The 23,799-nt window shown below is 38.4% G+C and overlaps 3 protein-coding genes and 1 pseudogene across 3 annotated transcripts; 1 reads left to right on the top strand and 3 right to left on the bottom strand.

Annotated features, from left to right (window-relative positions):
• Positions 1-626: 626 nt before the first annotated feature.
• On the bottom strand, positions 627-7,578 carry LOC146483752 (vacuolar protein sorting-associated protein VTA1 homolog). The gene is made up of 6 exons (XM_085105896.1): positions 7,454-7,578; positions 4,938-5,032; positions 3,954-4,087; positions 2,987-3,062; positions 2,002-2,280; positions 627-1,390 (listed from the first exon to the last, which is right to left on the bottom strand). Exons 1-6 carry the CDS (start codon positions 7,548-7,550, stop codon positions 1,184-1,186), a joined length of 888 nt encoding a protein of 295 aa, XP_084962022.1. The 5' UTR covers positions 7,551-7,578; the 3' UTR covers positions 627-1,183.
• A 132-nt stretch (positions 7,579-7,710) lies between these two features.
• On the top strand, positions 7,711-9,220 carry LOC146483751 (parkin coregulated gene protein homolog). The gene is made up of 3 exons (XM_085105894.1): positions 7,711-7,905; positions 7,983-8,060; positions 8,171-9,220. The coding sequence occupies exons 1-3, from the start codon at positions 7,825-7,827 to the stop codon at positions 8,786-8,788; spliced, it is 777 nt and encodes a 258-aa protein (XP_084962020.1). The 5' UTR covers positions 7,711-7,824; the 3' UTR covers positions 8,789-9,220.
• Positions 9,221-14,063: 4,843 nt separating this feature from the next.
• Positions 14,064-17,305, bottom strand: LOC146483750 (uncharacterized; annotated as a pseudogene).
• Positions 17,306-17,607: 302 nt separating this feature from the next.
• LOC146483749 (uncharacterized) lies at positions 17,608-21,497 on the bottom strand. Its single transcript, XM_085105566.1, has 3 exons — positions 20,714-21,497; positions 19,060-19,401; positions 17,608-18,127 (listed from the first exon to the last, which is right to left on the bottom strand). Exons 1-3 carry the CDS (start codon positions 21,068-21,070, stop codon positions 17,645-17,647), a joined length of 1,182 nt encoding a protein of 393 aa, XP_084961692.1. The 5' UTR covers positions 21,071-21,497; the 3' UTR covers positions 17,608-17,644.
• Positions 21,498-23,799: the final 2,302 nt, after the last annotated feature.

The raw sequence follows: 23,799 nt of genomic DNA, 5'->3' as shown, positions 1-23,799 counted from the left end.
CGATTTGTTTCTTTTATTTCTTTATTTTGGAGCAGTATGGAGTTACGATTTGCCCGTTTTTGGTCTCTGTTTTTTTTTCCTATCTACTGCATTGAACAGAGGTTCTCTCAACTTTTTTTCTTTGTGGGGGGGGGGGGGGGGGGGATGGGGAGAGGGTAAGTTATCATTAAATATTTCAAGTTTGTATTTTTTGAAATTCAAACAGGATTTTTTGCCGTGGGTATTTGCGCTTGAGGAGGGAAGGGACAATTAACAGTTATGCCAGCTCCGCGGGAGTCTCCCAGATACAAAACGAAACAGCAAACATGAATCTCAAGTAAGTAATGAATGTTGTGCTGCTAGCACTAATGAACAAATGATGGATTAGACGATAAACTCTGTAGTGTATGTTGAACTGCTAATCTTAGCAGACTTAGCACATTAACCCTAACAACGAAATAGGAGACCACAAGAAGCAAAGAAATAAGTCTTTGACCACGGTGGGAATTGAACCCACAAACTCTGGATTTGATCAACCATTGCCCCACCAAATGGGCTGCGAGACCAGACAGGAGCATGTTGTGGACTCACCGCTTGAGATTTAACTTGTCTACAAAAACACAAACACGATGGGTATTAAACTATGCTTTTATCGTAACATTTAGTTTATTTTTAAAACTGCTGTTATTCATAGAATCCAACAGAGATTTTTTATTGTTTCCATCTGCCACAAGCAAACATCACAGAGAGGCAAGAGACTGTATAACAATTGCCAAAAAAAGACAGGTGCTGTTGTTGTATACGTATTTCTTTTTAATTTTACTGGAACACATTCAGCTATACTCTCCAATTCTCTGAGTGAAAATAAAGTTTATGCAAATCGTCTGCAGTTTTCTCTGTGGTGACAGAGACACAATGTATTATACATGTAGCTTTAAACAAAATTATTGCCAAGCGACTGTATCAAAATCTGGAGAGCAGAAGTTGAATCCTGATGCATTTTGCTAACTGCCAAAGTCAGTGATAGCATGTCAGAGTAACCTTCAAACATTCAACTACTCTTTCATCCATTAACCTGGGACCTGGCCCTTGTTTATCCTTTTGTAAGTACTCAGGCAATATTTTTTCCTAATGAAGTTCTCATTCATTTGTAGGGAATGCTGAGCCTCATCGCAGATTATTCATTGTCCATGAAAGTGAAGGGTCACTTCTCTAGCAAAGCAAGGGCCTTGCGTAAGTTCTCAATAGCTGTCTTTACATCTTCGTATTGTAAAGCACTAGCAGCGTAGCGGCAATACTTTTGTGCCTGTTCACTATCCTGCGGAGATAAGGTGGATGATGATGTATTGCTTGGTTGGGCGGGAATGTCAGATGCTGCAGGTATGGTAGGAGGTACTGTTGGTTGACTGGGCTGGAAAAAATCAGAGTCACTCCAAATCATTAGTAGTGACGTCATAAGACAACAACAAATTTTCCATGCATTTTACAGCTTACAATAATTCAATGAAATCAGAAACTTAAGATTAAGGATAGATTAAAGATAAAATTACAGGATAGGAGCACTTGGATTTCTTTTTTCCAAGTATGTCAATAGGTGTCACTTTCTAGAATAATACATTGTTCTCTTATAAAAATATATTTTTGTCAAAAAATTGTTCACAAAATTTGGGATCTATATATATTATTAATAACTTTGGAGTGGTCTTTTCACAACCCCATAACTCACAGCTTTAACTCTAATTGTGCTGAAATAAAAACCTACAATCAAGGACACAAAGTCTTAAGACAAGTCTCATGAATTATATTATTAACTGCTAAATTAGTGTGACCTAACTAAATCACCTTTATAAATGTACCTACGGTACCTATCTATCTGTTTTCAGTGTCATCAGTATTTCATGGCATTGTTTCAGGGAGTGTGGGTCGCAAACTTAACTGCAGATTGCCTAACATGCTGCCCTCTGTTCAAAACCCAAACCTTTAATAAATTCTCTAGTGGTCTTCACTGTGTTACGATGTTACCTGGTATGCACTAGGTTGAGCAGGGGGCATTGGGTACGGCGGCTGATTTGGAGGGTAGGGTTGAGGTGGAAACTGTCCAGGAATGTTACTAGGTTGGACAGGGTAGCCGGGAGGTTGCTGAGTATTAGCAGGGGGAGGATAAGGGGCAGCCGCTCCCTGGTCGTCATTGAAGCCTTCATCATCTCCACCAGCTGGCCCTGGTATGGGCGTTTCCCCATTCTTTAGACATTTGTGGATATAAGCAGCTTTCCATTTGGCATATTTTAGATGATGGGCTCCCTTGAAAAGAGACAAAAACACTTTATTAATGATTTGGAACAAGATATAAATAAAACCTGAGGGTCCCTTACCTCAATACCACATATATTGCTGAATTAACTTAACAGGGTTGCCACTCCTCAGAATGAAAAAACAATTCCTGACTATTCACTGAATACAAACCAATTTTCACTCACCACCAAAGGGAAATCCTTTGGCAATAAAGCCAGCAGTGGAGCCACAGAAATCAACTCCTTTACAAATTATTTTTGGAAGGAAACTCTTTGTAAATCTAATGACTAGCCAAAAGTAAAATGCCCTGACTTTTGAATTTCCCTGACTTTATGCAAAATTTCTTAACTTTTCATTGATTTTGGGTAAGGATTAAGAATTTCCCTGACTTATCCCTGACCTTAAAAAAGAAATGTTTCTCATCACGTTTCCCCCAACTACCTACTTATTATCTTATTCCAGCCACTATGCAAATACTGCTTTCCAAAATGGCGTCAATCACTCTTTAAAAATCATCGGAAAACCATTAAAAATGCTAGTATATTTTATCTTGTAGGAAAAATCTAAGAGATTGTTAAATCTGACAATGAATAGTAACTTTTAAAGTGAATTTAGCTTCAAATATCAACCTACACAGTCTCAACTTCCACCAAAAACCAGTTATTTTGTTATTAATTAACTATTAATTATTAATTATTTGTAGTACGTCACTTACCTCCTCTGACAATTCACCAAACTGTGTTTGAACCTCGTACAGAAGACTGGCAGTGTAAAATGACTTGACAACATTTCTAAACAAGTTCATAAAAGGAAATCACAATTCAACATTTAAATGTTACTTGTCAACCCCATGAGCGATCCAACTGAATAGTACTCTTTTAGTTGTTTTCTTTGTTCACATGAGACCTGGGGGGAGGGGGTGGGAGCTCTCATATGAAAGGGGCAGGGATGTTCGTCGTCTTGCTTAGGGGTGTTAATTCAGATTTTTGTCTCACTTAGGGTGTTCTGGGCAAAACGCCATTATATTTAGCTGTCAAGGTCTCGTTTAGGGTTGCATGCAAAAAGTCACTGTATTTTTTTTTTCTGTGTTTTAAAATGATCTCTCTTAGGGGTCCAAAAAAAAAGCTTGGGCCACGCCCAGATTGGACTCCTTTAGGGTTTTAATCCAAAATTGGCGACAAGCATCCCCACCCCTTTCATATGAAAGTCCCCCCCCCCCACCCCCGGGACATGAGGATCTGTGCTTCTGGCCTCACTCCACAAAAAAAACCTAACTACACCAATATTTCAACTGCACATTTTATGATTCTTTTTAAAATTTATGTGAATGGTTCAAAGTTTTCATAATTTCCAGGTCTGCAGGGTCTCAAAGGTTATTCAGGCATATTTACATGTATTTATGGCTTCATACTATGTACAGGATTGTCACTCATCGAGATACAAAAAATTAAGACTTATTTCTGACCACAAACCAATTCTTATTGACCCCCCTTGATTGATTGATTGATTGATTGATTGATTGATTGATTGATTGATTGATTGCATGATTGATTGATTGATTGATTGATTGATTGATTGATTGATTGATTGATTGATTGATTGATTGATTGATTGATTGATTTTTTTGTACAAATACTCTTCACTTGACCATGGTAACCCTGAGTTTAGAATATTCAACTTACTTGTTGAAGTGGGCAGCCCGATCTTCAGTATCAGCCCACAAGAAAAGTTGTATTGCTGTTTCATCAAGATGAGCCTGAGCAACAATTTCATTACTAACGGCCTCTTGCCCTAGGGAACTCAATTCCTTCTTTCTCTGAAAAGTAAAAAATGCAGGTTGTCAGCTTAAAACACAAAGAGATCCTAAGGCTGCTCTCCAGAACAAAAGAGTCCATCATAAAACCCTTGAATGTTCACACTGCACCCATTTTAAAAAATTAAAAAAAGTTTATTATTGGACAAGACTTAGTCTCTTGTACTTTTCCCTTGATTCAAACCAGCTCCAATAACACCATTTACAGGACAAGTTAAAATAAACTGTCAAAAGATGATAAATCCTATCATCACCAGGGTTCATGCAGAAACTGGGAAACAAAATTCCATTACTTTCCATGACCTTTCCATGACTGTATGAACCCAGCTGCATCACAGATCAAATCAAACTGTCGTTGCAACCAGTCCCATCAGGTGAAAACTTAGAAAGCTTGTCCCAGAGCCAGTCTTGGAACAAGTATGCCTGTTGTGGTTCAATTTTATCCTTCGTTTAAGTTTTTTTTTTTTTTTTTTTTTTTTTTTCATTCTTTCAAACTCATTATCTGTTGTCTGTTGTGGCTCAATTTTATCCTTGCTTTAAATTTTATTTTCCATTGTTTTAAACTCATTATCATACATTACCATGCCCAAGAACAACAGGAAGATAAAATTTAAACCAAGGATAAGTTTGAACCACAACATATCCATTCCCCTGATTTAAATTTACTACTTCAAGATAAGATATTGTTTCTGGAGAAAGAAAGCTGGACTTCTTTTTAAATTGCCTGATCCTGAATTTACACTAAAAGCAAGCAAACAAATAAACTCATGTGTGAAAAGGCTGAAAATTATTGGTTACCATGATCACTATTTTTTAAACAGCCTCTGTTATGATCCATAGATAAAAGACTAACCTTTTCTAAATTATCCATCAGTTCAAACAAGAAAGTTCTGCTGTCCTTTCCTTTGCTATCTAGCTTGATACCTTTCTGCATTGCATAGACGCGGCCTAAAGGATACAAAAAACACACATTTAGGCCTGCTCCAAACGTCATGCTACTGCCGTACTGAACTTAAATCAGTTTGACCCGGCAGTGGTTTCAAACGTTGAATTTAATTCAGTCATGCCAAATTCTAAAATATATAAAATATAGAAAACGACAAAATTAATCCAAAATACACTAAAATAATTTATGAATTTAGTTTGGCACGGCAATAGCACAACATTTGAAACCAAGTTGCGCTACTGCCAAGCGGCACGACAGGGCTTGCTGTGCTTAAAAGTTGTTCCGAACTTATTAAATTCAGCCTGCCAAACTAAATGTATTTAGTATTGTATTTAGTTCGGCAAGGCAGTGACATGACGTTTGGAACAGGCCTTAGACAAAAAAAAGGTCCGGTGAGTGTCTTATTAGCATATTTGCAACAAACAATAACACAAAAGCAATGGTTTCTTGACATAATCAACAGCTACTACCTTAACCCATGGGATTTCCGAGGATGTACTCTACCTAAGGTTGATGGACCCCAGGGAATACAGCACTCTAAAATGGGCTGGGAATAGAAGGAGAGGAGCCCAAATAGTCCCAACTAACCAAGTTCCTACTGAAGATTCTATGGAGAGTTGGAGGTACAAGTGTAGGTTATTGTCACCATAAACGTGACTTGCTCCAGGTAGATGGGACTCACAGCCTAGGAAGGAAGCTCATTTAGGAGACAGAAAACCCATGTAGATGACCACTCATTAGTCAAGGAAGGCAAACATCCAGAGGAAGGAAAACCTGATACAGAAAATCAACTGTTACTAACCTACTCTCAGAGAACAAAAACCGTTGCAAGGCTCACAAGCATTTTTCTGGCCTTGGAGTGGACCTTTTCAAAACCAAATTTCACATAGAAAGCATAAAAAAATTATACTTTAATTCCCTCATACTAACACAACCTTTTCAACCTATGATCAATTTTTTTTTCATTGATTTCTAAGCGACATCTGTTACCATAGCAATGGTAATGCAAACCCCCACATTTTGAATGACGTCAAACATCTCGAATTCTAGTCAGACACTTAACAACAAAACTTTTTGGACTTACATCACCATGCCCACGAAAGAGCTGGGATCTACTCAAGTCACCCCATATTTGTTCGAAATATTACTTTCAAATACGAGTATATTTGATCAGTTCTTTCTATGTTTTGTGGAAACAGGAATAATATCTAGTAAGTAATTATTACTTAGATATCGCGGAACTTCAAAAAATGTGATAAATAGAACACATGAAGCATAAGCAGCAATTGAAGATAATTTTCTTGGCAGGAAAGCATAATATGAAGCAGTGATTGACCCAAAACATTTTTAATAATAATAATAATAATGTTTATTTCTTATATTGCGCAGTCTAACATGCTAGATATGATCGAATGCGCATTACAAAATCTTAATATAAAGTAATGAATGGCTAATCTAAATAATAACAGCAATAATAATTTACAATCTCCGGGAAAAAAAAAACAATAAAATTAAAATATGAGTTAATAAGAGAACTAATAAAAAGCTAATTTAAAAAGATGTGTCTTTCGTAAATTTTTAAAAGTATTCAATGATTGGCATTGTCTGATTTCCAAAGGGAGTCGGTTCCATACTTTGGGCGCGACATTTTCAAACGCCCTATCCCCTATCCCCTTTTAGAGTAATGCTATGTTTCCAACATGTGTGAACTAACCATGCACTAATAATGCAAGAAATCATGAGCAGTAAATGTGCAATGCAAATTCAATGGAACCTGCATACAAAATATAAACACACAAATATACACCTCACAACAGGGTCCCATGAAAAGTGCTATGTGCTCAAATATTGACTTAACTTTTACATAAAAATTTAACATGATTCTGGAACTCAACAGTTTCAGAATCACTAGTTATTCCAACCCTTTTGTGTTTGTGTTGTGGTTTAATCTTAAGCTTATGTTGTACAAGAATCCAAGAGTTATAAGCTTAAGCTAGGCTTAATCTCAGTGTCTCGATATATAAGCTGCTTATAGCTTCAAGGGAATAGAAAAGTTTATTTATTGTACATGTCTATGTTGATGCGTCTACTACTCCTAAAACTCGTAAGTATTACACCGATTGACTGTTAATTCTTTATGAACAACCTTTCTGAAATTATGCCAGACGTTCTCCGGTAAACTACCTCATGCAGCTTACAACTAAATAATGATAATAAAAGTCTTTTTTCCTCACAAGAGAAAAAATAGTAATACAAATACTTTATTTCCTCACAAGATAAAAAATACATATCTCATGTCACACTAAAGTTACAATAGATGTCATCACTATTTTTATAAGAAGCGACGTTAGTTGCTGTTTTCTCAAAAATTTTCAGCACTACATACCTTTTGGTATCCAAAAAATATTTCAAGTTATACTCACAATAATAGGCCACGACGGGATCTCTCTTATCATATTCCTGGGCGGTTTTTAGGAACGGAGAAATCGCTTTCAAGCTCGGTGGAACTTGGACCGCCATATTTCCTCCTTATACAAATCTGCTGTTCACTGTATTGTGGGCTCAGACTATTCCTTAAGGCACTACAAAGGCCATTTTTCGATAGTGCAGCACAGCCCCAGTAAACAGAAAAAGACCCGAACTTACCTAATTTGGAAGTCGGATCCTGGTAGTTATGGTAACCACCAGAAAGCAAACACTTCGTCGCTAAGTATTTCTTGTATGTGGTAAGCTTTTGGATCAGTGTTTCCAGCTTTCTACTTCTCAAAATATCGTCTGGCATTCGTCTTCAGCGATGTATATGAACGTGATGCAGCAAACGAAGGAACATCCCATGCCAATGACTCGGCGGCAAACGAAAGAGCAGACAGAAAAGGTATCAAATACCGAAAAAACTTTTGGTGCAATCTTCATTTCTGGCCGCTTTTCTTAGGTTATTTATATTTTATCTAGGACAAACAGCTCTTCACAATTCATGCCAAAGTAGTCGCCGATCCATTTACCGCAAAGTCAAGATTATCAAATGCAGTGGTAAGCATGTTTTCTTCGTACGATAAAATTAAAGTTAAACGTAGGTCTTATATTAATTTTGATTGAAAACCGTGCATTTTGATCGATTGTTTGTTACACTTTTACACCAGGTTGTTCCTGCTCCCTCTGCCGGAGCTTTCAGAGCAAGACCCTCAGAACCGACAGCTTTCAAAAAATGCTATGACCGAGGAGACTTTCCGATCGCCTTAGAGCACGACACGAAGGGAAACAAGATCGCTTGGAAGGTGGAAATAGAAAGGCTTGATTACCATCATTACCTTCCGCTTTTCTTCGAAGGATTATCCGACACATCGCACCCCTGTGAATTCTTCTCCCGGCAAGGAGTCCACGACATGTTGGAGCACGGGGGAAACAAAGTTCTTCCTGTGATTCCACAGCTAATTATTCCCATCAAGAAAGCGCTAAACACGCGAAATCCAAAGGTGATTTGCACCACACTGAAAGCCCTTCAGCATCTCGTGATAGCGGGTGAAATGATCGGCGAAGCTCTTGTTCCCTATTACAGGCAAATCCTACCGATTTTAAACATCTTCAAAAATAGAAATCTCAACTCCGGCGATGGAATCGACTACAGCCAACAGAAAAGGGAAAATATCGGTGATTTGGTTCAAGAAACTCTTGAAGCTCTGGAAAAGCGTGGAGGCCCCGATGCGTTCATCAACATCAAATACATGGTCCCAACTTATGAGTCGTGTATGTTAAATTAACTTTCAGAATATTGAGAACTAATGTACTATGAAGTATTTTACGGAATATGGCTGATCAAACTTTACAGTTGTTACAGTTTGTAAATATAAGCATGTATCCTTTCTTGTCCGACAAGCTTACATGCATTTCTGTGTTTACTTACAGAACTCTTAAAATGTAACATAGTCTTTTCTTTTGGTATATCGCCGCCGCTGTGTCTCGGCTAGCAAGTGCAGTGATATCTGGAACCACTGATTTATTTTCATAAGGGAAATTTACAACGATAGTTTCAAGCTTGCATTGTACATACCTATAGTTTTATCAATTTTGATTCATCATAGTCCAACAAAAGAGCTCAGCTTGTATGGTTGTTTTATTGGAAGAAGTAAAATCTGGGTTCTGTTACTTACTTTGGTTTATTTTCCCAGATTAATTAAACAGTGCAGAAAGTGTGTTACTGTGTAAATCACCTGAAGGTACGCACAGTTTTCAGAAAGACAATGGGTTGGTCGCTGGCCCCTAGTTCAGTAATTAATCCTAGGAAAGAACTTTCTCAGGTAGGGCCTGCTTACATAACCCTGAGTGAGCGACTTTTTCACATGTTTCTTCACAAAACACACTCTATTAAAGTTGGCTCAAATTGGGTTTCTAGTGACATGCGCCCACGCCGTACCTAAGGTGCACACATCTGCTGAATGAATCAAAATTTCTACCAACAGTCACACGCGCAGTGCACCGGAAGTGGAAGATCATGCGTCATAAAATTGCGCAAACATTTGTTTCTATCTTGAAATTTTGCATGGTGACCTATTCATTTTTTGCATCCATACCGTATTCAGTATGCAAGTGACTTCAAATAGAAAAGTTTCAGAGAAAGTTATCTAGGAGAATTTCAGTAAGCGAAAAAATATGTTCTTTGATATAAGGTAAATCTACTGGATAACTTTTTGTCATATTCCCAGATGAGGTCGGTCAGTGACTTAGTTTTTGAGATAATTTGCAAGCTGACATGTTGCCATGGTAACCACTATTATTTCAGAAATAACCTTAAGGACGGTGCCTACTAATACCGAAATATTTTTGTGCGGTTTATGACTATGCGAGAAAAGCAGATCTTAGCAAGGCCTATTGGAACCCAATAAGAAAATTGGGGGTAACCACGCATTTTTCAGAGATAATTAAGCAATAATATCTCTAAAAAACGCCAAAATATAAAGCAATGTATGGGATTTTTTCCTAAATTGAAGCTTAATTATCTCTGAAAAATGCATGGTTACCCCCAATTTTCTTTTCAGATACCAAAAGCATTTGGTAAGCTCTGCTTTATCCGTATAGTTTTAAACCGCGCAAAAATATTCCTGTATTGGTAGGCACCACCCATAGGAAACCCGAGTATCTCGCGATGCGCAGAACGTATGCGCAGTAACAATAGTAGGCACCGTCCTTAAAGTATTGCCCAATAGCAGCAGAGTTACAAAGATGTTCATAGTCTGGCCTTTTGTTTAATTTCACAAACACAACAACGAAAAACCGTTACAAGCCTCCAAAGTGTTTACATGCAAGACCAGCTCATCCACCTTCAAAGGCATCCAATGAGAACATTGGTCCAGGAGCAAACAAGGACAACAAGGGTTTCCTGCATTTCCACATCAATAATTTTACTGCCGTTTAAAAGGCAAATTTGTGTATGTTGACATACTGTAGTTCAATCAGTTTACATTCTTAAGCTGAAAATTTAAATTGCTGAAAATTTCAGGGAATGGATCTTATTTCCCAAATTTAAGGGGCTGGTGTTGGCTTTCCAAAAATGCTTGCGGGCCTTTTTTCACACTTTTAACAACAAAAGGTGTTTACGTTTTTAGCATTACAAATTTCACTTGACTGAAAGCTATTTATTTTATCTGAATCTGAACAGATATTTCGCCGAAGCGAACCATTTGGTTTTCTTGTCAGGCTGCCCATGATGGGATAAATTTTTAAATGGTCAACTGCCAAGGTAACCTTGTAATTTGACTTTTATTTCTTCCTCAAAATTACAATTTTAGAAAAATAGGCCATTTCCGAGTTCCTTTCAACCTCATCATGAAAGCGAGGCTAAGTGCAAAGTTTTTCATACGAAAATGAGTTTTTTCATTCATGTGCAAACAAAACTAATTTTTGTATGAAAAGCTTTGTACTTAGCCTGCGAATACAGCAGCCTCTCATCACTCCCCCAAGGGACGTTTCGCGAGAGAGACGTCTGCGATTTACAACCAGAAATTCCATACTGATGACTACTGCTACTTCTAAACAAAAGGGATTAATTTTCAGTGTTACAAATGTCTGGGGTGACATTTTGCTATTGAAAGCGCTAGTTTTTCGTCACTTTTAAATCACCCCAATTTTTGAGGCGAGTGCCGTCCTACGAACAAATATTTCAATGCCCTTGTATTTCACGGGTTACTAACGGATGAAAAAAGCAGAGGAAATGGTAGAAATCATTGTTTTTGGTTGAGGGAGTGCATTAGGAGGAGGCAGAAGAGGGCGGCGCTTCGAAATATAAAGAGGGAGTTGGTGCAAGAGGACGCAGGCAGAGTATAGTGTCCATTACGATACTGAGTAGAGAATTTGCTGTCATGATAGCTAGACATCACATGTGTACATGTACATTTAAAGTGCCTATGAAGTAAAAAAAAACTTTTGCTTATTTGAAAGGCCTTTAAAAAAGAGCAAGAATGGCATTTAATTTTTCTGAATAGCTTCTCTCGTTCCAGAGATATTCAAGTTTTTGTTCAAAAATTGATGACGTCACAAATCGTTTCAGCACAAAAACAAATTACAAAATCAAGAATATCTCAGGAAAAATTTATGTCGCCTCAGTGACACAAGTCTATTAAAACCAGAGTTCTTTTTATTTGACTAAAGGGAGTTAATTTTTGCGGCGTTTTATTTTGCGGGTGTTTTTTTCTGCGGGACCTAATTTTTGCGGATTGAGGTCAATCCGCAAAAATTAGAACCCGCAAAATTTTCATGCTACACTGTATTCTAAAAATCTATGTTTTATCTGTTACCCGGTAACAAAAACATATCGAAATGGCCAAAGTAAAAAGAAACGAATTCCTACCAATGTTTATAGGAAGAATATATTTATTTTTTCTCTGTATTCTGATTCTGGAATGTCCGTGATAAAAACGCACCCCTTGCAATGCTGCAAAAAAGAGCGGTCAGCTGGGGGGTAGGGGGTGGGGGTACGCGACTCCAAGAACGCCACTCTAGCACTGCCCGCGCGATTCCACCGCGTGCAATATACAATCTGATTGCTTGCCATCTGATTGGTTGTTCTTTTGTCAAGTCTGGTCATACCCACATCTTCTCACTCGGAGGGAACATCTGATAAAATCCGTTTTAATGGCGTCATAACGTATCAGGAATGTTACAAATTGCATGACTGCGCATGCTCAAAATTTGCAGCTAAAAAAACCCCGTTTGGTCACGAATTGCCCGAGATGGATTTTCAAGATCAATTTTGTCGCTATAAATGTCAAAAATATTTCACTTATCGTATTCAGAAAAGAAAACCAATAGGCTAAGTTTTGTTGACAATGGTGCCTTAAGTGCGCGCGCTATATTAGGCGTACAATTTAGTTTCAGTGTGAGTTTTTTGGAGACCTTGCTTTGGAGGCAATTACTAAGTGTGTGGACTAGGGTGTGAATGGGTGGAGGCAATTTGAAAACATTTTCAAAGAAAGATGGAGACATTTTCAGGATACACCTTTATTTATTTATTTATTTATTTATTTATTTATTTATTTATTTATTTATTTATTTATTCATTTACAGGTTCGCTTAATACCTTATGCAGGTGCCCTTTTCGGTTGCACACCTGACGCACCCCTTGAACATTAAAAGTCAAGTCCCATACTTTGTTTACACACTCTGTTCACGACCTTGCCTGTGAGGTAACCCAGTACCTTGGTGAAAAAAGTCGGCCTCTTTCCCGTTCTAATGTGAATTTATGTTGTTAGCTAAAGGTTAGACGAGTTTTAGGTCACAGTAGGACAGAAAACTGGTCAGCCGGGTTCGTCTTCCTCTAGTGTCAATACAGCTAATAACGACTAACAAAACCTCATAACAGGTTTGTGAAGTTGTCTTGAATATTCTACACACTAAAGTAACTTATGCAGATATGGCAGTCTTCCCAAATTTACCTAAAAAACAATACCGTATGTTCTTCTGTTTCTTATTCTGGAGTATGGCCAATCGCACATGCACTAGTCATCTTAGTCTAGTAAATGAAAGCTCCTACTAAGTTTGAATTGTGTCGAGGTACACTTGAAAAACCATTTATATATATGATTTACATGTAACAGTGAAGTCGGTGCTTTTTATATTTCTTCAGTTTCGAGCATTAGAATATTATATAGTTAGTGAGCTATGTAAGTATTTTAACTATTAAAGAATACTTTAGTGCCTTTAGTGGTTAGTAAATAGTTCAGTTCACCAGCTGCAACTATATTTGAACTGTTGCTTTTGCTGTCGTTGTTCGTGTTGGTACCGTCGTACCAACCGCTGTCGGGCGTGGTTTTATAAGGAAATGTTTTGAGCGCCGGGAAGACCTGCAGCGTTTCCATTATTTGTCGAGAGAACAAAAGAACGAACAACAAAACGCTGCTCCTGGACATAAAAAACAATGGCGGATATGAAAGTTATGAGTATGGAAGGCGGAATGGTGCAAAATTCAAGGAATCAAAATCGCTTCCAACATCAACAACCAACCTGCAGTTCAACATTTTCTTTCTAGATCAACAATAAAATCCGTCCAACTTCAACGGCAAATACAATAACCAACAACAATTCCTCTCGTCTTCAACAACGAATCACCTCAAAACCAACATCGAACAAAGTCTCAACTTCAACAACCCAAAACTCGTTCAACAATTTGGGGACGAGCGACTGGCTATGGTCAGGGGAGGTTGGAACCGAAAAAATCTATCGTACCGGAAATAGAAGATGGCGGCCGGCGGAGCTGCTAGCCACTGCATCGGATGGGACTTGTTTTTAATAGACTTGGAACAGCTAGTCTTAGATTATGAGCAATTGAAAGCGTCAAACTTTACTACAAACTATTCATTAGACGAAACTCTTCTTGAAAGGTTTGAAAATGCTGTCCAAACTTTACGAAACGTGCTTCCTCATTCCATCATTCACATTCAGTTGCTGCTATATTGTCAGAAATACACACAATCTCCAGCTAATGTACTGGGACTATATTCGTAATGGTGATTTTCCTGGTCGCTCGAGATGCTCCCAAGTAGCAGTTTTGTCATTTAATTTACCAGAAAGTGTTAAAACCGGGCATCCAGGAAGACCCAAGTTTGATATACATGAGGAAACTCTAATTGAGCTGAGGTCACAGGAGGTGTGATGCATTGGGGGATTTGGAATCTGCCATGTTTTTTAAGGGTGTGGGGTAAGAAATTTTTGCTGTGCATTCTATGGAGTAGTTTTATTTTACAAGTAAATTTGTTTTTTATTGAAAACAATGGAGAATTGGCAGTAAACGAGTGCTTCAATACGTAAAGAAATAGATATTTGACACAGGCATTGTGTCAGAAAAGAGGCATTTATTATAATAACTATTATTTTCTGATTTGTTTGCATCGCACTGTTTGCAATCACCGATGACTCAATGACCACTCAAACATATAGGCCTTACAAAAGTCCAGGGAAAAGTTCTACAGTAAAAATATCCCTGCCGCTTTCCACTTGAATTCTCTTTTGCACAAGGAACACTTAATATCTTTCACTTGGGTCATCTTTGTTTCCCCCTTAATCTGTCATTGACTTTTTGCAGATCCAAATTTGATTGTGATATTTTTTTCATTTGAATCTTTGTTAACGAGATTTTTCAGGTTTTCCTTCAAGTCTGGGGGAGTTTGGGGGATTATAATTTATTTACCACAAATTTGCACCTCCCAATCATTTTGGAGTGTAACCATGGGGACCTTCCCCTGTAATTCAATAGTTGAAATTAAAATCAGAGCAATATTTATTTTACAAGACAAAGGTTGAAATTTTAAACTAAGAAACAGAATAAGATACATTTGAAAAATGTAACAAAGTTTGTTTCTGCTAAATTGACAGTATGAAAATTGTAAGTTCTTGGAGGGTACACAATAGGTTTTAGGAATGTAAAATGTGGGATTTTACTTAATTCCTACTCCACTTTACAACATATAAGCTTCTGGTGACACAAGATTCAGGATGTTAAATCCAACTTTAGATATTCAGGAATTCTCAGCTATTTTTAAGAATTCAGGAGTCCAAGAAAAACTAAGTGGGAATCAGGGTTTGTGGGCATATTGTGGACCCTCTTGTACAATTTTTATGTTGAGTTGAACACAACTGTTTAGTATAAAACAAACAATGTGATTTTAGTTAAAGCGTATTTATAAACACAACAGAACACTCAGGAAAGCATTAGAAGCTAGAGTGCAGACATTAGACACAGGAAATACTCTTAAATATTTACGGCTAACAAAAGCACAGAATAGAAATAGTGCTATTTTGATTTAATAGAGTTTCATAGTTCTGATACCTGCACTCCGAACCAGAGAGTTTAAGTAAAATAATATTTTCATATTCAAGCATTATGCATTTGTTCAAATTCTGTTAGCATACCTACAATGCTTTGGAAACCCAAAGCAATCCGTTTACTGTTGGTCTGTAGTCCATGAACAGCTGTAACAAGTAGGTAATAAACATGTGAGAAATTTACCAACATGCATGTACTGTTCAATTAGTAGCTTCCTTTCTATGGTCCATTATTCTCTGAATCCAAGCACAATGAAGGCAGTATGGACGAGGAGGGGCAAATGAGAGGGGGGCTGTTGTACAAAGATTGCCAAGATACCACCCCACTGACCAACATCTCTGAGAGAAGGGGAGGAGGTCCTGTACTAGTACTGTACTGTACTCTGACCCCCAAAATGTTCAGTTTTTCTCTGTGTACATTACTCATTAGTAACTAGACCTTGAAGAGTAGTAAGGCAATGTGTGTATATATCAATTCCATAACGATTTGATTCTTGTAGTGGATTAACCATAGAACATAGCTGGTCTAAGATACGATCTGAAAGTAGAGTGGCATCATCAACTTCCACTGTGGGTAATTCATCATCCATTGGTATAGGTGCAGCTGGATCAAATCCATACCACTCTAAATCATCAACATCTGGCTCCGCCTCAGCGATTTCTGCTACTGCAGTCAAAGTACAGTTTCTGATATCAACCATACCATTGGACCAGATTCTCTGTGGGCTCCAGTTGTGCTCAGTTCTAAGAAGATGGTTATTCCATGCTGTTTTAAAGCTTGTAATATAGCTCTGTTTATACGAGGTAGAAACACAATGCAGAGCTGATTTATGAATTGGGTTATCCATATTCAATAAACCATTCTCTCCCATTACCTGGAATGTGTAGTAAAAAATGTGGGCCACACAACAAAAGACATCACGCCAGGGCCGTTCGATTCTCTGGTTGTGGGTTGATGTGCCTGCCAAGTAGCTTCCCCTGTTTGGGCCTCTTTTTTGTTCCATTTCTTGCCAGACGCCAACATTTTCCCCCACCTTGATCTGTCCGGACCCTTGAAGGCATTCCAAATGACTGGATGGTGTCTAAGAACAAATCTTTTACTGTCTCACTGCGATTATTGCTTGAGCAGTGAAGATAAGTGATTAAACGTGAATAGCCATCAATAGCTTCATGTATAACAAATCCCCAAGATACCAGAGAATGATGGCCATCTAGGTGCCACATGCTGTTTGGGCCAGGCACACAGTATGCACGTCGAGAGATGGTAATGGCCCATCGAATTCTTGCATTTCTGGAATCAATTCTTGCTAGACTCTTACCAATGCGATCTCGCTGGATTCTAATTCCCCGAGAGCGAAAATATCCACGAATCATGGATGGTCCAACAAAGCAACCATGTTGTTGCATAAAGTTCCTAACTTTTTGGTCCACCTCATCATCACTAATTTCGTCAAATTTTGACGAATGCTCTTATCCAAACTCAGCCACTCTGCGCTGAATTGTCCAGCGTGATACCAAAAACATTCGAGCTATTTCATTCCATTTAAAGCCCGGTGACCTCAGCTCAAAAAAAAAGTAGAGTTTCCTCATGTACATCAAACTTGGGTCTACCTGGATGCCCGGTTTTAACACTTTCTGGTAAATTAAATGACAAAACTGCTACTTGAGAACATCTCGAGCGACAAGGAAAATCACCTTGACGAATATAGTCCCAGTACATAAGCTGGAGATCGTGTGTATTTCTGACAATATAGCAGCGACTGAATGTGAATGATGGAATGAGGAAGCACGTTTCGTAAAGTTTGGACAGCATTTTCAAACCTTTCAAGAAGAGTTTCGTCTAATGAATAGTTTGTAGTAAAGTTTGACGCTTTCAATTGCTCATAATCTAAGACTAGCTGTTCCAAATCTATAAAAAACAAGTCCCATCCGATACTATGGCTAGCAGCTCCGCCGGCCGCCATCTTCTATTTCCGGTACGATAGATTTTTTCGGTTCCAACCTCCCCCGACCATAGCCAGTCGCTCGTCCCCAAATTGTTGAACGAGTTTTGGGTTGTTGGTTTTGAGGTGATTCGTTGTTGAAGACGAGAGGAATTGTTGTTGGTGTTGACTTACTTTCGTTGTTGGTTATTGTATTTGCCGTTGAAGTTGGACGGATTTTATTGTTGATCTAGAAAGAAAATGTTGAACTGCAGGTTGGTTGTTGATGTTGGAAGCGATTTTGATTCCTTGAATTTTGCACCATTCCGCCTTCCATATATGAGGGTCCGATAAAAAATAGAGCTTAGAACAGATGCAGGGCTACTGCGAGCCAACCCAAAATTGAGTGGTTGCCTGCGAGCTAGAGGTACAGCGGAATTTCGGATTTACCGTGTTATACAATCCAAAGTTGTCTTCGCTGACTACAACATCCCCAGTCATGTTTCCGTTGAAATCACAGCCATCTTGGTAGTAGCTGTCGATGTGTACAGGAAGAACTCCCAATATATACCAAGTCCGTGCTGTACAATTTGTACACTCATTTCCCCGGATGTTGACAAACTCATACCTTCGGCAAACTACATGTGCCAACGGCGCAGTTCCAATGATATCAAAGTCCTCAAACGAGGCTCGCAGGTAGTCTGTATACACGACACCATCTGTGTTGTATCGGCAGGTTGCTCGCCAGTGAGTCGATTGGCTTCTGAGCCAAGTGAGATCACGTGGAAGCATCAGGTACGCCTGCCAATTTGGACTTTCACCGCTGATTGCGTTGGAATCGGAATAATTGAAAAGCACAAGTCTCTATTAAAGGATACATTAAAAACACAGTTAAAAGAGATGGAAATAGGAATAGAGAAAAACGAGAGGTTTGTTTTCCTCTCTCTCTCGTGTTGCGCTTTGAGCATGGCTGACTGACTAAATGCCTGTTATGTACGCCCGGTTATCTTTCTTTTGTAAACTTAGGATCTAAGGGTCATTTCTTCTTGTTTAGAATTTGTTTCTTTCACCAAGTTTTCAATGCGTCGAATTGCCCACCGTTTTTGTACTTGCAGTTTACTGCAGTGACAAATCTTATAAAATATATATAGATTTGGCTCTTAGGTAACCCGGATTGTTTTATCCCTGTTTTTGGTCGGTAATCATCACAGTTAACCCGTGTTCATCCTGGTCCGGTCTATTTTCAAGTTGTAATAAACTTGTTTCCTGCTTTTTATTTATCCACGACGCGCAAGCTAGCTTTTGAGATTCTTGCACAACACTGTTCATTATTAAACGAAATCTCGATCTTACAACAAATTGACGTTAACTCGGTCGCTAGACCCCGGAAATAGTGCACAAATTTCAAAGGTCAGATTTAAAGTGGAGATAGCCTTTTAGTGTTTTGAAAATTGCACTCAGTTTCTTGCCTATTTTCGCTTTTAAATTTTCTACACGCCACTTTTTCAGATTTCATGATGTCATGCGACTGTCCAAATATCCTACGTAACTTCTGCTTCTTGGCCCCTGTTCCTGATAATACCAGCAAACAATGACGTCAGAAAATCCAAAATGGCGGCGCGCGGGAAATTTAGACGAGAAAATGGGCGATAACAATATCCAACTTTTAGGACACTAAAATGCCATCTCCACTTTTCAAACTAATTGAAATTTGGACACTGTTTCAAACAATTTAACGTCAATTTGTTGTAAGAGTGCAGATTCCGTTAAGGTAGGTCGAATTGAACGAAATTTACCTGAAAGAGAGACTTTTTGGACAAACTGAACGACTGTATCAAGTTCCAAGCAAATCCGCGTTCAGAGTTAAAGTCGCAAAACACTTGCACGGTTCGATTCATGTCATCAATGATTGTGTACAGCCCAGAGGTGACCGCGCCTGCTGCTTTGTAGGCCTGGCAGCTTTCTCTGAGTTGAACCTCACAATGTCTGCCAGCAAACTTGATCGGACAGGAACAGTTGTATCGAAAGCTCGTGGGCTCACATATTTCTTTGCAGGTCCCTCCATTGATACAAGGATTGCTTTTGCAGCAGCGATTGACGCAGGTTACCTCACCGTCACATGACGTCACACCATGTTGCTATGGAGGCAGAAGGGGGATACGTTTTAGTGAAAAGGTTTTTTGACATTGCCCTCAAAATCCTTGGTTAAATGCATTTTGTCTGATAACTCAGTGATTTGTTGAATGATTTATTTCACTGTTTTATCTTCAAATATTTCAGTACAATGGTCGTAATTATAAAGTTCATTTCTTTCTATCTGGCATGACCAGCTCCCAGTTTGCTTGACGGTTTAGTTCGTAGAGCATTGCGACGGTATTCCAGATGTCATGGGTTCGAATCCCGTTTTCGCAGCTGCTTATTTTGTTTACATAACTGTGCGATGGCCTAGCTCTCATTTAATAAAAATTCACTATCGTTGTCAATAATTCTTTATAAACCTGAATGGTCCACAAACCGAGGCAGAATTTATACTTCATCAGAATGCTAGCACTCTTCGCTAGCAATTTTCATAATGTTTTTACCATTGTTTTTTGTCTCACCGTAATGCTAGGACATATATTAGCCGGCAAGGTGCCAACACTCCTAATGGCCGTAAAGTGGCACCCAACGGTGAGAATAATTTACAGTTTTCTTTGGCAAAATGGCAGCTCAAAATCTCGTAACACTGAAAAACTAATTGCTCTCGTTTCCGGAGGGGCAAATATGTCGTTTAAAAATGTGAAAAGTGATCAGCTTTCATTTTCGTAAAGCCGACAACCGGTGGCAGTAATTTCAGGAAATAAAATTCCTTTACCTATAACTTTCTGCAGCTTTAATTTTTTAGCTAAAGCAACCGAAAAGATTGAACTGTATTAGCTTGCACAACCTGCCCTTGATAAATTTCGTCACCTGTTTGCGAGTCAACTCAATTAATTAAGTTAATTGAGTAAACGGTTTTGGTCAGGCAGGCTTCATGAATTTGCGGTTTGTTATTTCACCAAAAAATTTTACAATCCGGGGATAAAACATTGTGTCTTCAGAAAACAAGGCTAGGTAATTGTCAACTGACAATTAATTTAATGTTGAAACAGAAATGACAAGCACGATTTTTTTTGTAAAATTTATTCATGTTTTTTTAATTTTTTAAAAAATAATATTTTGGTGAATAAACACCCGTGTCAGCGACACAGGCATGCTTGGAAAAAAAATATCCGAGTTCTTCCAACAGTAGTCTAACCTAAGACCTTTTGATTACTAGTTAGGATGCTCTACCGAGCTGGGCCATTAAATCGATGAGAGAAATATGTGAAAGAAATATGATGTTATGTTTTAAGTAACCCTGTTTATGAAAAAAGGCTATTGCTGCAAGATGACTGTACATAGTTTTTACTTCAACTTAGTTGGGCATACCTGTTTGGTTTGCTCTCTTCGAAGGTTGTAATATCGTGAGCCAGGAGAATGTTTCAGTGAATTCGGGTTGGTAAAATGACTTCGGCTGTTCAATTCGCAAACTTTTCCTCCGTGATTTTCCTTGTAGTTGAACGACAAACACCGACAGTCATCCACACACCGGCTGTGGCAATGAGGAATTGTTTTCACTGTGGAAGACTGGTGAAAAACATGGCCTACTAACTCTGAGTTTTCCACGGCATCTCCATAGAAATCAAGGGCGTAGGTTTGGCAGTTGCCTTTGCTACAGTTAGCATCGACAAGAAATGGAACATTGAACAAGAGAGAAAACAGTAAAAAACATGTTAGTACAGGCATTTTGGACAGGGTCGATAGAGATTGCCGTTCCCTGCGTAATAACTGAACTGTATTCTTAAAGTTGTTTGGCGTCTAGACTAACATGAACACAGTTCAGCTCAGTAGCTCTTTTTAGTTGCTTGTCATTCAAAAACGTATTAATAATTCATCAGTCCATTGACCTATCTAATGGACGTCGATAAAACATTACGTTCAGTGGTTTTAAAACCCGATGAAACTTCCTCCTTATTAGTATACGGTGTTTAATGTTCGCTCGTATGCTAATTTCCAACGTTTACAATTAAAACATCATTGTTATGAACTCTCTTGACACACGCTTTTCCAACTGAATGTTTTTGAAGCCGTTCAGAAAACTCGCAGCACGTGTTTTTATCGGGTCTAAAACCACTCGGCTGCGCCTCGTGGTTTTAAATCCCGATAAAACACTGCTGCTCGAGTTTTAAACATTACGTAATCCACAGTTTATGGCTCTTGTCTTGTTGGCTGATAACTAAAGAAAATAAATAATTTAAAGTTTACTCGAAAGCCTCACCATCATCTTTGAAGAACTTATTTTATTTCTGGTATGATATTTAGAGCCCCAGTTTGTTGAAAATGCCATATCCTAGAATGGTTTTATATTTCGAGAAAAACGGGAGAAAAACTTTGAATTTTCATTCGCTGAAACAATGGATTCCGTTTCATCTAAATCATTTAACTGAAGTGATGACCAAACTTTCACAGAATGCATTAGTTTTGAAATAAAAATCCCATGCTGATAAGACTACGAGTATTGCCTCATCTCGCGGGAGTACGAGAGACAATTTTCGCGCTAAATTGCCCGCGTGTTTCGTTCGCTTGCGTATACTTGCAGCATTTTCAGTTGCGGTCCCATGCCTTATTGTTTACTTTAATTAAAGCATGTATACCGGCCTATTAACAAGACAAATAACAGGTACTTATAGTTTCCAACTTGACGTCTTTATGGATGCCGATCTTTTTTCTATTCCAGACAAATTAACTAATTTTAAACACTTTTAGGATAAAAATTTCCTGTTTCTTTACACTAATATATATCTTTTCCCTTCTTTTGCATCTCCATGAAAAGGGACTACGTTTTAGCCAAACGATATAAAATGTCGCAAAAAGCATTATTGCATTATATTTCAAGTCTTTGAATCATTAATTCGTCAAGCTGAAACGGAAACGAAATGGAGGTTTGAGTAAAATTTATTTTTTTCCATGCCTGTGTATTATTATTTTAGCCATTTATTAAAAAGTTCAATAGACATAATTTCAGACGTTGTGAAGGTTGTATACAGTTTTAATTTGACGTAGTACTGGTTGTAAAGTACCCTCGGTCAGGAGGATTTTTTAGAAAACTAGTGTTAATTGGTAAAATGGCTACTTTCCTCGCCTAAAAGGGCGTAATAGTTAAGCTTCATCCTCTCTTGATAAGCTGCATTCTTGAGTTGTTGATGGGCTTTCGAATGAATAACAGCTTCCTGAGTTCAGCTGCTTTCCTAGTCACCTGTTGTTTTGTCTGTATCATGTATATCCTTTGTGACTCCTGTCTGTAAATAAAGAAAATAAAAAATGCTATTCCATTTAGCCCAAATGGGCTTAAGACGTCGTCCCAAAATAGTTTTATGTTTCAAGATAAATGGCCAAAAAGTTTCATAAATTAAATTGAAGCCAGCGTGAACCTTAGGTGCAACATCGCTCGCAGGCTTGAAATTGCGGTTGCGACACCATGCGACTACAGCGGTTAGCCTGAGTATCAGACCCGAAAAGCCTGATACTCAGGCTAAGCGCGGTTGATCTTAGCTATTGGCCGCGCAAGCTCCTACTAAACGAAAGCGTGTGTTACAAATGTCTGGGGTGACATTTTGCCATTGAAAGCGCTAGTTTTTCGTCACTTTTAAATCACCGCAATTTCTGAGGTGGCCGCCGCCCTACGAACAAATATTCCAATGAAACGAGACTTAACTTGGATGCCCTTGTATCACGGGTTGCTAACGGATGAAAAAAAGCAGAGGAAATGGTAGAAATCATTGTGTTTGGGTGAGGGAGTGCATTAGGAGGAGGCAGAAGAAGTCTTACGCAGGCAGAGTTTGAGGGTGGATAGTGTCCATTATGATACTGAGTCGAGAATTTGCTGTCGTGATAGTTAGACATCACACATGTACATGTACATTCAATCCACTACAATAGACTATTTCTTGATGCGTATATGCACTCGCTCGTGCAATTCATGTTTACCTCATTTACAAAACAGCGTATAAAGAGTATAACTAAACTAGCAGAGCTGCACATGACTTATTTTGAAGTGCAACACAATATAGTCCGTCTTATTTTAAATGTAGGTGATCGACATTAATTATGTCCCCACGAAAACGTGTTTTGCGTCCATTTCTCCAAAGTTGTGGCAACATGGAGCCACTCCTGCACGCTTGTCAGGGAAGTTATCCTGTCCCCATTGCTGTGTCTTGTATTATTTTTTGTTGTTGTTTTGTCTGTCAGTTCCAAATTGAACTTTTTTATCTATGGAAAATGCATGCTTATCCCCAATTTTCTTTTTGGATACCAAGAACACTTGCTAATTTCTGCTTTTTCCGCATAGTTTTAAAACCACGCTACCCTTATCCGGTAGAACGGGCACCACCCAAAGGAAACCCGAGTATCTCTTGAGGAGGTTTCAGGTGGAGAGTTTAGATCTGAAAGTTCCCTGACAAACGTGGAGGAGCGGC

This window comes from Pavona decussata, unplaced genomic scaffold, assembly GCF_977016875.1.
Source record: "Pavona decussata unplaced genomic scaffold, jaPavDecu1.1 SCAFFOLD_38, whole genome shotgun sequence".
NCBI lineage: Eukaryota > Metazoa > Cnidaria > Anthozoa > Scleractinia > Agariciidae > Pavona > Pavona decussata.
Note: the sequence above shows the minus strand (reverse complement) of the source record. Positions and strands in the feature narration are given on the sequence as shown.

Coding starts and splice junctions, on each gene's coding strand:
- LOC146483751 (XM_085105894.1), top strand. CDS start 7,825: ATGTATATGAACGTGATGCAGCAAACGAAGGAACATCCCATGCCAATG. Junction 7,906..7,982: donor CGAAAGAGCAGACAGAAAAG/GTATCAAATACC, acceptor TATTTTATCTAG/GACAAACAGCTCTTCACAAT. Junction 8,061..8,170: donor CAAGATTATCAAATGCAGTG/GTAAGCATGTTT, acceptor CTTTTACACCAG/GTTGTTCCTGCTCCCTCTGC.
- LOC146483752 (XM_085105896.1), bottom strand. CDS start 7,550: ATGGCGGTCCAAGTTCCACCGAGCTTGAAAGCGATTTCTCCGTTCCTA. Junction 5,033..7,453: donor TCCCGTCGTGGCCTATTATT/GTGAGTATAACT, acceptor TGTATCCTTTAG/GCCGCGTCTATGCAATGCAG. Junction 2,281..2,986: donor TTGGTGAATTGTCAGAGGAG/GTAAGTGACGTA, acceptor TCTCTTTTCAAG/GGAGCCCATCATCTAAAATA.
- LOC146483749 (XM_085105566.1), bottom strand. CDS start 21,070: ATGCCTGTACTAACATGTTTTTTACTGTTTTCTCTCTTGTTCAATGTT. Junction 19,402..20,713: donor GAAGAGAGCAAACCAAACAG/GTATGCCCAACT, acceptor CTGCCTCCATAG/CAACATGGTGTGACGTCATG. Junction 18,128..19,059: donor CCAAAAAGTCTCTCTTTCAG/GTAAATTTCGTT, acceptor ATCCTTTAATAG/AGACTTGTGCTTTTCAATTA.